Source organism: Ovis aries, chromosome 9 (genome assembly GCF_016772045.2).
Source record: "Ovis aries strain OAR_USU_Benz2616 breed Rambouillet chromosome 9, ARS-UI_Ramb_v3.0, whole genome shotgun sequence".
Classification (NCBI taxonomy): Eukaryota; Metazoa; Chordata; class Mammalia; order Artiodactyla; family Bovidae; genus Ovis; species Ovis aries.
In genome coordinates this window covers 3,919,814-3,933,845 of record NC_056062.1, presented here as the reverse complement: position 1 = coordinate 3,933,845, position 14,032 = coordinate 3,919,814, and the positions used below count along the sequence as shown (strand labels likewise).

The window sequence follows — 14,032 nt, the reverse complement described above, 5'->3', positions numbered from 1 at the left end:
TCCTAGCTATTTTAAACACTGCTGCAATGAACATTGGGGTACATGTATCTCTTTAAATTCTGGTTTCCTCAGTGTGTATGCCCAGCAGTGGATTGCTGAGTTGTATGGCAGTTCTATTTCCAGTTTTTAAAGGAATCTCCACACTGTTCTCCATAGTGGCTGTACCAGTTTGCATTCCCACCAACAATGTAAGAGAGTTCCCTTTTCTCCATACCCTCTCCAGCATTTATTGTTTGTAGACTTTTTAATGGTGGCCATTCTGACCCACGTGAGATGACACCTCATTGTGGTTTTGATTTGCATTTCTCTAATAATGAGTGATGTTGGGCATCTTTTTGTGTGTTTATTATCAATCTGTATGTCTTCCTTGGAGAAATGGCTGTTTAGTTCTTTGGCCCACTTTTTGTCTGGGTTTGTTTTTCTGGTATTGGGCTGCATGAACTGCTTGTATATTTTGGAGATTAATTCTTTGTCAGTTGCTTTGTTTGCTATCAGTTTCTCCCATTCTGAAAGCTGTCTTTTCACCTTGCTTATAGTTTCCTTCATTGTGCAAAAACTTTTAATTCAGTCCCATTTGTTTATTTTTGCTTTTATTTCCATTACTCTGGGAGGTGGGTCATAGAGGATCTTGCTGTGATTTATGTCAGAGAGTGTTCTGCCTATGTTTTCCTCTAAGAGTTTTATAGTTTCTGGCCTTACATATAGATCTTCAATCCATTTTGAGTTTATTTTTGTGTATGGTGTTAGAAAGTGTTCTAGTTTCATTCTTTTGTATGTGGTTGACTGGTTGACCAGTTTTCATAGCACAACACTTGTCTTTTCTCCATTGTATACTTTCGCCTCCTTTGTCAAAGATAAGGTGTCTATAAGTGCTTGGATTTATCTCTGTACTTTCTATTTTGTTCCATTATTTCTGTCTTTGTGCCAGTACCATACTGTCTTGATGACTGTAGCTTTGTAGTATTGCCTGAAGTCAAGAAGATTGATTCCTCCCGTTCCATTCTTCTTTGTCAATATTGTTTTGGCTATTCAAGGTTTTTTGTTATTATTATTCAAGGTTTTTTGTGTTTCCACACAAATTGTGAAATTATTTTTTTTAGTTCTGTGAAAAATACCATTGGTAGCTTGTTATAATGGCACCCCACTACAGTATTTTGCCTGGAAAATCTCATGGATGGAGGAGCCTGGTGCACTGCAGTCCATGGCGTTGCTAAGAGTTGGACACAACTGAGCGACTTCACTTTCACTTTTCACTTTCATGTATTGGAGAAGGAAATGGCAACCCACTCCAGTGTTCTTGCCTGGAGAATCCCAGGGACGGGGGAGCCTAGTGGGCTGCATAGTCCAGTCTATGGGGTCACACAGAGTCGAACATGACTGAAGCGACTTAGCAGCAGCAGCAGCAGCAGCTTGATATAGGGATTGTGCTGAATCTACAGATTGCTTTGGGTAGTATACTCGTTTTCACTATATTGATTCTTCCAGCCCACAAACATGTTATATTTCTACATCTATGGTAACAGGATCATACTTATCAATAATTACCTTAAATGTAAATGGGTTAAATACTCCAATCAAAAGACAAAGACTGGCCGAATGGATACAAAAACAAAACCCCTGTTTTGTTTTTGTCTACAAGAGACCCACCTCAAACCTGGGGACACATACAGACTGAAAAATGAGGGACTGGAAACAGATATTTCATGAAAATGGAAACTAAAAGAAAGCTGGAGTAACAATACTCATATCACATGAAACAGACTTTGAAATAAAGACCAAAGAAGGGACAAAGAAGAGACAAAGAAGGAAACTACATAATGATCAAGGGATCAATCTGAGAAGACATAACAGTTATAAATATATTTGCACCCAACATAGAAGTACCTCAGTACATAAGGCAAATGCTAAGAAGTATGAAGGGGGAAATTAACAGGAACACAATAATGGTGGGGGACTTTAATACACCTCTCACACTTATGGATAGATCAACCAAACAGAAAATTAGCAAGGAAACACAAACTTTAAATGCTACAATGGACAAGTTAGACCTAATTAATATCTGCAGTGCATTTCACCCAAAAACAATGGATTTCACCTTTTTCTCAAGTGCACACAGAACATTCTCCAGGAAAGATTACACAAAAATCCCTTGCATTCCTATACACTAACAATGAGAAAACAGAAGGAGAAATTAAGGAAACAATCCCATTCACCATTGCAGTGAAAAGAATAAAATACTTCAGTTCAGTTCAGTCACTCAATCATGTCCAACTCTCTGTGACCCCATTGACTGCAGCATGCCAGGCTTCCTTGTCCATCACCAACTCCCAGAGCTTACTCAAACTCGTGTCCATTGAGTTGGTGATGCCATCCAACCATGTCATCCTCTGTCATCCTTTTCTCCTGCTGCCTTTAATCTTTCCCAGCAGCAAGCAGGTCTTTTCCAGTGAGTCAGCTCTTCGCATCAGGTGGCCAAAGTATTGGAGTTTCAGCTTCAACATCAGTCCTTCCAATGAATATTCAGGTCTGATTTCATTTAGGATGGACTGGTTGGATCTCCTTGCAGTCCAAGGAAATCTCAAGAGTCTTCTCCAACACCACAGTTCAAAAGCATCAGTTCTTCAGCCCTCAGCTTCCTTTATAGTCCAACTCTCACATCCATACATGACTACTGAAAAAACCATAGGTTTGACTAGAAGGAATTTTATTGGCAAAGCAATGTCTCTGGTTTTTAATATGCTGTCTAGGTTGGTCATAGCTTTTCTTCCAAGGAAAATTCATAAAATACTTAGGAATAAATTTACCTAAAGAAACAAAAGACCAATATATAGAAAACTATAAAACACTGATGAAAGCATTTTCATAATTCTTATCCTCCCTTCCCCCATCCCCCGCCACACACCCACACATGGATTGAGGGACTATCCTCAAACCTGTGCAGATAGGTTTCCCTATCTGCACAGTGGAGTGTGGCCCGCAGACTCTGACCAGCCGGGATGGCGCATCAGTGTAGAGCCACACCTGCAGCACAGGTGCTACACATGCGAGTGAGGAAGGAAAACACATGGCCTTATTCAGTAATTTAGCTCCTAACATTTCCTGGTAATCTGGTTCCTCAGGGGAAACCCGGAGCCCCAGGCCCCCCAGGAATTCCAGGAGAACCGGTGAGTTGCCTGTTTCTGACTTAGTGACTGTCCTTGTGTTTACTACATGCAGTTCTAATGCTTTTCTTGGCAACTAATGTTTGTCTATGGACATGTCTACAGGGGGAGAGAGGCCCTGTTGGAGACGTAGGTTTCCCTGGACCAGAAGGACCCTCAGGAAAGCCTGTAAGTCTTTTTCATTGTTTAAAATTTGCTTGTTTAAGAAAAGTTCTGAGCACTGCCTCTTTACTTGTCACCTCAGAAAGTGAGATTTGAATACAGAGTTTCTGAGGAAGTGAAAGCAGTTCTGCTGATGGCTTCTTGGGGTGTGGTTCTCCCTGGTGGCCCAGATCCCTGTGAGTATGTCTTAAATCACCACGGGAACAGTGAGGCCTTTTATTTTAAGTGTCAGGAAATTAGACTCATTATTTCTTAGGTCTAATGTTCTCAGCGGAGTGAAAAATGAAATGGCCTGTCATTTCCTGAAATATGCAGACTCGCAGATTTAACACCTGTGTGTGGAGCTACAGTAGAAAGAGGCTCTGTCTTCAGGTACTCTCCTTTATCTGTGGACTTGTTCTCACACCTTCGTTAATTACTGCCAAACACTCACCCACTCATGTCCTAAAGGAGCTCTTGGCTACTGAGATATAATATTGATGTGACATTGTAATAGTCATTCTGATTAATTCAGTTCAAGTCAACATATACTCCGCTCATCCCTGCTAGGTGCTAAGGGTGTGCTGGGCCCTGAGGGAGGGGTGTATAGAGGAATAAACAGGGTGCTCTTTATAGAAGTCCCAGCTCCCTCTGCCATGGACTGGGTGGGACTGGGCTGCTGTTAGGAGATGGGGGCTGAAGGTGACCAAACAGCACAGAATTCAGGGGGCTGATCGGTCCCTGTGAAACCTCAGGGTTGGGGCATCCCCTGGTCACCATCTCCCCAGAGAAACAACGTGAAAAAACAGGAAGTATATGCAGTTTAGAGTCAGGGAAATCTGGGTTTGCAATATAACTCCAAGGGTTTGTAAGTCACTGAGGTCACATGACATGGTGCGATGTCCAGTGCCTGCCATGGAAGACAATCCGTTAACATTAGTCTCAATCTCTACCTCCTCTCCCCTGCCTTTTGCCAACTCCCCAGCCCAGCCCCTGTAAGGCACTCTCAGATGCCATCACATTCCCAGGGAGTTATGCAAAAAGCAATTTATTCAGTCAGTGAATGCTTCTTGAGCACCTAGGACATGCCAGGCACTGTTCTGGGTGCTTGTAGCTCCTTGGATTTATATTCTAATGTAGGGATATGAACCAGAAACAAACATACATGATTCAGGTAGAAGATGATCTAATCAGGGTGAAGCCCTAGAGTAGCATTTCAATAGGGCAGTCAAACAGCATCCAGCATTGGAGCAAACCCTGTATGATAGGAGAGCTCAAGCCGTGGGGAGGTCAGGTAGACAGCAGCGGTGGGGACAGGGGACATTGTTTCAAGAAAAAAGAATGGCTAGCAGAACCTTCTGTGTTGAAGGAAGGGCAGAAGGCACAAAGTCAAGAGTGAGGTGAGCTGAAGGAGAGCAGGAAAGACACAGAGGGAGAGACAGGCAGTGGCCGGACTGCGAGGAACTTCTGAGTCAGGGTTGGAGTTTGGGTTTCATTTGAAGTCTGATGGAGACCCACTGGAGCATTTGTAGCAGGTAAGGAAATGACTGGACTGCATTTCAAGGACTATGCCTGGAGAGCCGACCATAGGGAGCAGGGTAGAAGCAGAAAGAGCCTTGAAGAAGCATTGCCATGATGTGTCTTGAAGGCAGAGCCATCAGTACTTGCTGATGGACCAGATGTAGTATGTGAGAAAGAGATACAGCAAAGCTGTGGTTTGGAGTCTGAGCAACCTGGTCAGTGCGGTACATTTGGTAAGACAGGAAAGACGGGAGATGGATGAATTTGGAGGGAAAAACCAGGAGTTGTCTGCTGTAAAATGTTCATCTTGAAGCACTAGTAGACTGCCAAGTGGAAATGTCAAGTAAGTGGTGGATATATTCTTCTGGAATTAATGGAAAGGCCAGGACTGCAGAGACTGATTTGGGTCTTTCAACCTGAGCCTGGATGAAATGAGGTCACTGTGAACTGGGAAGAGAACAGAGCTGTTAGGAGAGGCTCTAGCCGAAGGACTGAGAAGGGGCAGCCAGTAAGAGGTGAAGAAGGCCAGGCGAAGGAGAGTTTCTGTATGTGGAGGAAGCCAAGTGTTTAAGAGAATGGAGAGGAAACCGCATGGAAGAGTATCAAGGGAGCTTAAAATTCTCCGCTGGGTTTGGAAATGGGGGAGAGAGTACAGCATGGTGGTATCGTGATAAGGATGACCTGCTTGAGAACTTTCCTGGTGGTCTAGTGGTGAAGAATCTGCCTGCCAATGCAGGAGACACGGCTTCCATCCTTGATCTGGGAAGATTCCACGTGCCGCAGAGCAACTAAGCCCATGCACCACGTCTACTGAGCCCACGCTGTGGGCCACAACTATTGAGCCCACATGCCTTGGGCCCATGCTCTGAAGCAGTAGAAGCCACTGCAATGAGATGCCTGTGCACTGCTACCAGTGAACATCCACACACAGCAGCAGAGACCCATTCATAAAAGAATGGAAAGTGAAAATCTCCCAGTCGTGTCCAGCCCTTTGCGACCCCGTGGACTATACAGTCCATGGACTTCTCCAGGCCAGAATACTGGAGTGGGTAGCCTTTCCCTTCTCCAGGGGATCTTCTCAACCCAGTGGTCGAACCCAGGTCTCCCGCATTGCAGGCGGCTTCTTTACCAGCTAAGCCACAAATATAAAAAAAGAATGACTCTGTTGAAAGTGGACGATACAAGAGAATGTGGCTCTGAGTCAGGAGAGAAGACTCACAAGTAGAAACTGGTCTTCACAAGGAACAGGGTAGAACCTCCTTCTTAAGAGGAGCGAGGAGCAGAAGTCAGAGTTCTCATGAGCACAGATAGGTGGGGCTGGAGGCAGAACAGTGAGTGGGTCCCCTACTGCTATGTTCTCCGTGAAGGATGCAAGTCATCACTGACCATGAGGAACGGGCTGGTAATGCTGGTAACGCTTGAGGTCTCATGAGACAGGAAAATAAGTACAGGTGCTTTTGGGAAGAAGGAGCCAAGTCGAGAAATACTGAGGGGTTGCTTGGGGGCTGCTGCCACAGGTGCAGGCCAGAACACCTGAGCAAGGGCCCCCTTCCTCTGCAGCCTCAGGCCACTGTTTAGAGGCAGGCATGTGGGAGATGGACACCTGAGTTAGAAAGAAGAGTAGGGGTCTTTCAGATAAGTGAAATGAGAGGGAGAAAGGTAAATCCGTTGAGGTTTTTGTAAAAATTTCTGAAACTGGGACCTTCCCCGCCCCCAACTGGTGATAAAGAACAAGTTAATAACATCTTCCTAGACGAAAGAGATGGGCTTCCCTGATGGCTCAGTGATAAAGAATGTGCCTGCAAAGCAGAAGAGCCGGGTTTGATCCCTGGGTTGGGAAGATCCCCTGGAGGAGGGCATGACAACCCACTCCAGTGTTCTTGCCTGGAGAATCCCATGGACAGAGGAGCCTGGTGGGCTACAGTCCATAGGGTCACACAGAGTTGGCCACGACTGAAGCAATGAAGCAGCAGTAGCGGAGAAAAGAGAGCAGATGTGACTGTCACTCATGAATTATAAAAGACAAAAAATTATCTATAAGTTTGTTCATTTTCTTGTATTGTTACCAAAAACATGAATTACACTTTTACACCAGGTTTATCTTCTCTTATTCAAATGATATGGTTGTTTCTTTCACATCCTCTCCTTAACCAGCTTTATCTTTTGCTTGTTTCTGGATGGCATAAATCCTTAGAACTCGATGCTTCCGGCAACATGGTCTTAGTTAAAGTGCTCTAGGTAATTCCCAGGATGTTCAGGGAGGTTGGGGGACTGGGCTGGGTTCCCAATCCAGTGTGATTACAGCAGTGAAAACACTGCTTGTCGGGAGAGCCACCTTGTAGACTCCATCCCAGCCCAGCGAAAGTCTCCCAGGCTTTGCAGAGGAGGGAGTCCATGCACCTACCTGCTGCTGAGAAATCACTTCCTCACCTTGGTCTCCCTCTTCAAATCAAATCTCAGAGACAAACCTGCTGTGGGGCTCTCAGTATCTGATGTGACCCTGAGTGCTTTCCCTCCTTATACCTATCAGCCGGGGCTTCTCCTGGGCTCACAAATCTGCAAGCAGGATGAGGCTTTATTACCAACTATGGAACTGCCTTGTAGAGATTGAGAAGCTTCCAGTTTAATAAGTAGAAACCAGTATTTAATACTCTCAGAAAGCACAATTACAGATTTCTCACTGTCCTTTCCTATTTTCCAACTAAAAAATAGCAGTTGTCTCTGGCTGACAGTTTATTTCATAGCAGGATCACGCTCTAGCCATGTTATGAAATTTCTCAAGCAACAACAGAGGCCGTTTATTGAGAATGACTCTCTTTGGTAGGAAAATTGTTGAAAGTGAAGAGTGAATATCATATACTGGCTACCCAGCACCACGGGAAGACTTCTTATTTCTCAGAATGAACCTAATGGAATAAGGGAGGAAAACAACCCTGGTGACTGTTTATAGTGAGCTAGGCCTTTTCTGTTATTTTCCTAAATCCCTAGTTTTAAGGCCATTATTTATCCTCGCTTTGTGAGTGGAGAAGCTAATGCTATTAAGGTTAAATAAATTGCCTGAAGTAAATGGAACTTGTAAGTTATAGAGTCAGAATTTGAACTTGGGGCTAATTCTGTCGATTTTATTTTCTATTTCACCACACTGCCTCACCCAAATCTCAGTGGAGATGTGATACAGTCCTTGAAACTGTACCCTTTTGTTGCATTTAATTATTTCTGTTAATGCAGAATCAGAAATACTGACCACTATTTGTCTTTACAGGGAATAAATGGAAAAGATGGATTACCAGGTGTTCAGGTATGTTCTAATACAAAACTACTTCCAGATCACCTGCCAGAATTCCTGGTGGAGTAGATTGATGAGGAATCTTGGCATGCAGTGATTTTAGTGCTGATGTCTGTTTTTCAGGGCATCATGGGTAAGCCTGGAGAGAGAGGCCCCAAGGGAGAACGGGTATGTACGTTCCTACTATGACTGTTAAGTCCATCTCCACAACTGCCCCATCATTTGAATTACACTGTGATATTTTTAGGCCCACTAAAAATCTCTTGATATGAAAAGCCTTAGGGTGTACATGAACTGACATCTCTGCCAGGCATAAAACAGGGCCATTCAAGGACCCAGCAGTAGGCAATACGGCAGATACACCTACCTGCTTGGCCTTTATTCACAACTATGTCTGGTTTGTGATCCCAGTTTGGAAAGCTCCTATGAGCCTCCTGTGTCAGATACATGACCCACTGTAACCATCACCCATGTGCTTTTCGCCTAGAGTAGGGTTTCTCCACCTCAGCATTGTTGATGGTTGGGGGCAATAATTCTTTGTCGTAGGTGCCCATCCCGCGCTTTGTTAAGATGTTTAGCAGCATGCCTGGCCCCACCCACTAGATGCTGTACCATCAGCCTCACTGCAGAACTGTCACCTTGCATTTTCACATGCCTCCCAGGGAGCAGAGGTGTTGTTGAGACCACCCCCGCCCCAGTCTGGGGGAATAATACTTGGTTGAGTAAGGGGCTGGGGTCAGAGGTAGAGAAAGACACACAGAGCTACTAGTAATGCCAGTTCTGGTGGGTGTGTGCATTTAGTGTCGTTTTGGTTGTTGATATCAGCATTGCAACTTCCCATTATTTTCTCAAAGAAACCTAAACATTTTCTACTAGAATTGGATTTATTACTCAGCCACAGATTCCTTGAGCATTGTTATTTAGGGGTTCTAGTGAGGGCTTGTGTGCATGTGTGTTGGGGGGGGGGGGCATGTTCTTATGTACTGGTGTCTATTTTACTTATCATTACACAAATAATCTGGCTTCCCTGGTGGCGCAGTGGTAAATAATCTGCCTGCAAAGTAGGAGACCCCGGTTTGATTCCTGGGTTGGGAAGACCCCTTGGAGAAGGAAATGGCAACTCACTCCAATATTCCTGCCTGGGAAATCCCATGGACAGAGGAGCATGGCAGGTCACATGGGGTCACAAGGGTTCCATGGGATCACAAAGAGTCAGACATGACTTGATTATTGAACCACCACCAGCACCGCACAAATAATCTATGATAACTGAAGGAAATACAAAAATAGAGAAACCATAAAGAAAAAGAAGAAAGTCTACCTTATGTCACTGCACATAGATAAGCACTATCGATATTTTGGACCTATTTCCATCTCACTGTTATACATAAGGTAATGTACACATTTGCTTAACGCGTTGATGCAAGTGAGCACATACTTTTTTAAAAAATACATTCACACTGTTTGGTAAATTACTTTTTTCACCTAACATATGATGACCATCTTTCCATGTCAGTAAACCTAGATCCACATGGACTTTTAGTGGCTGTATGTTATTCCAGTATTTGAATATACCTTTTCCAAGGTATTTAGAAAATGCCTTGCCCCTTTTTCTGGGATATTTAGGTTCTTTCTAGTTTTCATAATGAACTTACTATACTAAACATCAGTCAGTTCAGTCGCTCAGTCATGTCCGACTCTTTGCGACCCCATGAATCGCACCATGCCAGGCCTCCCTGTCCATCACCAACTCCTGGAGTTCACTCAAACTCACATCCATCGAGTTGGTGATGCCATCCAGCCATCTCATCCTCTGTCATCCCCTCTCCTCCTGCCCCAATCCCTCCCAGCATCAGAGTCTTTTTCCAATGAGTCAACTCTTCCCATGAGGTGGCCAAAGTCCTGGAGTTTCAGCTTTAGCATCATTCCTTCCAAAGAACACCCAGGACTAATCTCCTTTAGAATGGACTGGTTGGATCTCCTTGTAGTCCAAGGGACTCTCAAGAGTCTTCTCCAACACCACAGTTCAAAAGCATCAATTCTTTGGCGCTCAGCTTTCTTCACAGTCCAACTCTCACATCCATACATGACTACTGGAAAAACCATAGCCATGACTAGATGGACCTTTGTTGGCAAAGTAATGTCTCTGCTTTTAAATATGCTATCTAGGTTGGTCATAATCCTCCTTCCAAGGAGTAAGCGTCTTTTAATTTCATGGCTGCAATCACCGTCTGCAGTGATTTTGGAGCCCCCCCAAAATAAAGTCTGGCACTGTTTCCACTCTTTCCCATCTATTTCCCATGAAGTGATGGGACCAGATGCCATGATCCTCGTTTTCTGAATGTTGAGCTTTAAGCCAAATTTTTCACTCTCCTCTTTCACTTTCATCAAGAGGCTTTTTATTTCCTCTTCACTTTCTGCCATAAGGGTGGTGTCATCTGCATATCTGAGGTTCTTGATATTTCTCCCGTCAGTCTTGATTCCAGCTTGTGCTTCTTCCAGCCCAGCATTTCTCATGATGTACTCTGCATAAAAGTTAAATAAGCAGGGTCAGGGTGACAATATACAGCCTTGATGTACACCTTTTCCTATTTGGAACCAGTCTGTTGTTCCATGTCCAGTTCTAACTGTGGCTTCCTGACTTGCATATAGGTTTCTCAAGAGGCAGGTCAGGTGGTCTGGCATTCCCATCTCTTTCAGAATTTTCCACAGTTTATTGTGATCCACACAGTCAAAGGCTTTGGCATAGTCAAGAAAGCAGAAATAGATGTTTTTCTGGAACTCTCTTGCTCTTTCAATGATCCAGCAGATGTTGGCAATTTGATCTCTGGTTCCTCTGCCTTTTCTAAAACCAGCTTGAATATCTGGAAGTTCACGGTTCATGTATTGCTGAAGCCTGGCTTGGAGAATTTTGAGCATTACTTTACTAGCTTGTGAGATGAGTGAATCTGTGCGATAGTTTGAGCATTCTTTGGCATTGCCTTTCTTTGGGATTGGAATGAAAACTGAGCTTTTCCAGTCCTGTGGCCACTGCTGAGTTTTCCAAATTTGCTGGCATATTGAGTGCAGCACTTTCACAGCATCATCTTTCATGATTTGAAATAGCTCAACTGGAATTCCATCACTTCCTCTAGCTTTGTTCATAGTGATGCTTTCTAAGGCCCACTTGACTTCACATTCCAGAATGTCTGGCTCTAGATGAGTGATCACACCATTGTGATTATCTTGGTCATGAAAATCTTTTTTGTACAGTTCTTCTGTGTATTCTTGCCACCTCTCCTTAATATCTTCTGCTTCTGTTAGGTCCAGACCATTTCTGTCCTTTATTGAGCCCATCTTTGCATGAAATGTTTCCGTGGTATCTCTGATTTTCTTGAAGAGATCTCTAGTCTTTCCCATTCTGTTGTTTTCCTCTATTTCTTTGCATTGATCACTGAGGAAGGCTTTCTTATCTCTTCTTGCTATTCTTTGGAACTCTGCATTCAGATGCTTATATCTTTCATTTTTTCCTTTGCTTTTCACTTCTCCTCTTTTCACAGCTATTTGTAAGTCCTCCCCAGACAGCCATTTTGCTCTTTTGCATTCTTTTCCATGGGGATGGTCTTAATCCCTGTCTCCTGTACAGTGTCACGAACCTCATTTCATAGTTCATCAGGCACTCTATCTGTCAGATCTAGTCCCTTAAACCTATTTCTCACTTCCACTGTATAATCATAAGGGATTTGATTTAGATCATACCTGAATGGTCTAGTGGTTTTCCCTACTTTCTCACTTGTACCTAAATTATAAATAATTCTAATTGTGTTTATTTTGCACCTACTCAAGGTGTGCTAGTAGTTCTTCTGTTTCTTTTCTTTTCTTTTTATTTTGTCTTAGTCATCTCAGATATATTTCCAAATGTGACCCGGGTTGATATACTTGTATGAGACATATTTTTATAACTAAGGCAGTAGAATTTAAATTAGGTTCAAATGCTTTTCTTCTTTGTACATGGCTTCTTTCTATATCTCTTCATTTAGTATCAGATATATCTCAGTAACTATTCATTCATTTCATTATTTTTTAAATCAGGAAAAATAGGGTTTGTACTTTTGCAGAAGACTCACAAATAGAAGAATAACACAGTAAAATACAGGGCAGGTCAATGCACCAATCTCTCATATTCAGTGTGATCATCACCTCCTGGAGCTGTGGGACTAATATTTGAAATATGGAAACTGAAATATCTGCCAACATAAATACATATTCATTCATTTATATTCCATCTCTCTCTCTCTCCCTCTTTCATACTCTCACACACAAACTTATATGGTAGTAAACACCTTGCAAGAAAAAGTCAGAATTAAAGAAACTTCTCAGATTCAAGCACATCTAATTCATTATGGCATCTCATTCAATGATTTTTTTATAGTTCATTTACATTATTGAATAAATGATCTCAGTAATGACCTTCCACCCCAGTCACCTGCTTTGAACATTCCCAAAGGCTTTTTCTCACCTTCCTCAGTCATGTCCCTTTAGGACATAGAATACACTCACACATGTACACACACACAGACAAGTGCACACATGGGCAAAACATGAGTGCAGGAAAAAACCCACAGAAACTAACAAAGACCAAACATACAAGAGAAAGCACAAAAAGAATAAAGTTCTTGATTTAGGAGAGATTTTGAGCATCCTGAAGCTTTTCCAAATGAAAGCTTTCAGGGAACTGTAAAGATGGCGGAGGAATAGGACAGGAAGACCACTTTCTCCCTCACAAATTCCTCAAAAGAACATTTCAACGCCGAGCAAACTCCACAAAACAACTTCTGTAGGCTGGCAGAGGACATCAGGCAACCAGAAAAGCAGACCATTGTCTTCAAAAACAGATTTTTAATCTTTGCTCTTAGGTTTTTGTTGTCAATTTTGTACATTTAAAAACCCAAACTTCACTACCCAAGTTTACCTGAGAGCGAGATTACTGGCTTGACCACTCTCTCCTCCTTTGGACTCTCCTTTTCTCCACCAGGTGGCCTCTGTCTCTTTTCTCCCCCATCTCTTCTCTATCCAACTCTGTGAATCTCTGCGTGTTCCAGATGGTGGAGAACACCTAAGGAACTGGATACTGGCAGGATTTGTCTCTCTCCTTCTCATTCCTCTCTCTTATCCTCCTGGCCACCTCTGTCTACTTCCTCCCTCTCCTCTTCCCCGTATAACTCTGTAAATACCTCTGCGTGGTCCAGACTATAGAGCGCACATAAGGAAGTGACTACTGGCTAGCTTGCTCTCTCCTCTCTTGATCTCACCGCATCTCATTCCAGTTACCTCTAACTACCCCCTCCATCTTCTCTTCTCCTTGTAACTCAGTGAACCTCTGAGTGTCCCTCAATGTGGAGAAACTTTTCATCTTTAACCTAGATGTTTTATCATCGGTGCTGTATAGATGGAGAAGTCTAGAGGCTACTGTAAAAATAAAACTGAAAACCAGAAGCAGGAGGCTTAAATCCAAAGCCTAAAAACATTAGAGAACTCTTGAATTCAGGGAACATTAAGCAACAGGAGCTCATCAAATGCCTTCATACCTACACCGAAACCAAGCTCCACCCAAGGGCCAACAAGTTCCAAAACAAGACATACCACTCAAATTCTCCAGCAACACAGGAACACTCCCCTGAGCTTCAATATACAGGCAGCTCAAAATTATTCCAAAACCTTTGATGTCTCATAACCCATTACTGGTCACTCCACTGCACTCCAGAGAGAAGAAACCTAGCTCCACCCACCAGAACTCCAACACAAGCCTCCCAAACCAGGAAACCTTGACAAGCCACTGATAGAACCCCACCCACAGTGAGGAAGCTCCATAATAAAGAGAACTCCACAAATTACCAGAATATAAAAAGGCCACCCCAAACGCAGCGATATAACCAAGATGAAG

The 14,032-nt window shown here is 43.2% G+C and overlaps 1 protein-coding gene across 1 annotated transcript in view; it reads left to right on the top strand.

Annotated features, from left to right (window-relative positions):
• Positions 1 to 14,032, top strand: part of COL19A1 (collagen type XIX alpha 1 chain) — a 488,172-nt gene that overhangs the window by 433,361 nt on the left and 40,779 nt on the right. The window contains exons 43-46 of the mRNA XM_042253848.2: positions 3,120 to 3,164; positions 3,267 to 3,329; positions 8,086 to 8,121; positions 8,233 to 8,277. Of these exons, the coding sequence (XP_042109782.1) occupies positions 3,120 to 3,164; positions 3,267 to 3,329; positions 8,086 to 8,121; positions 8,233 to 8,277 (189 nt within the window). The remainder of the gene's footprint in view (positions 1 to 3,119; positions 3,165 to 3,266; positions 3,330 to 8,085; positions 8,122 to 8,232; positions 8,278 to 14,032) is intronic.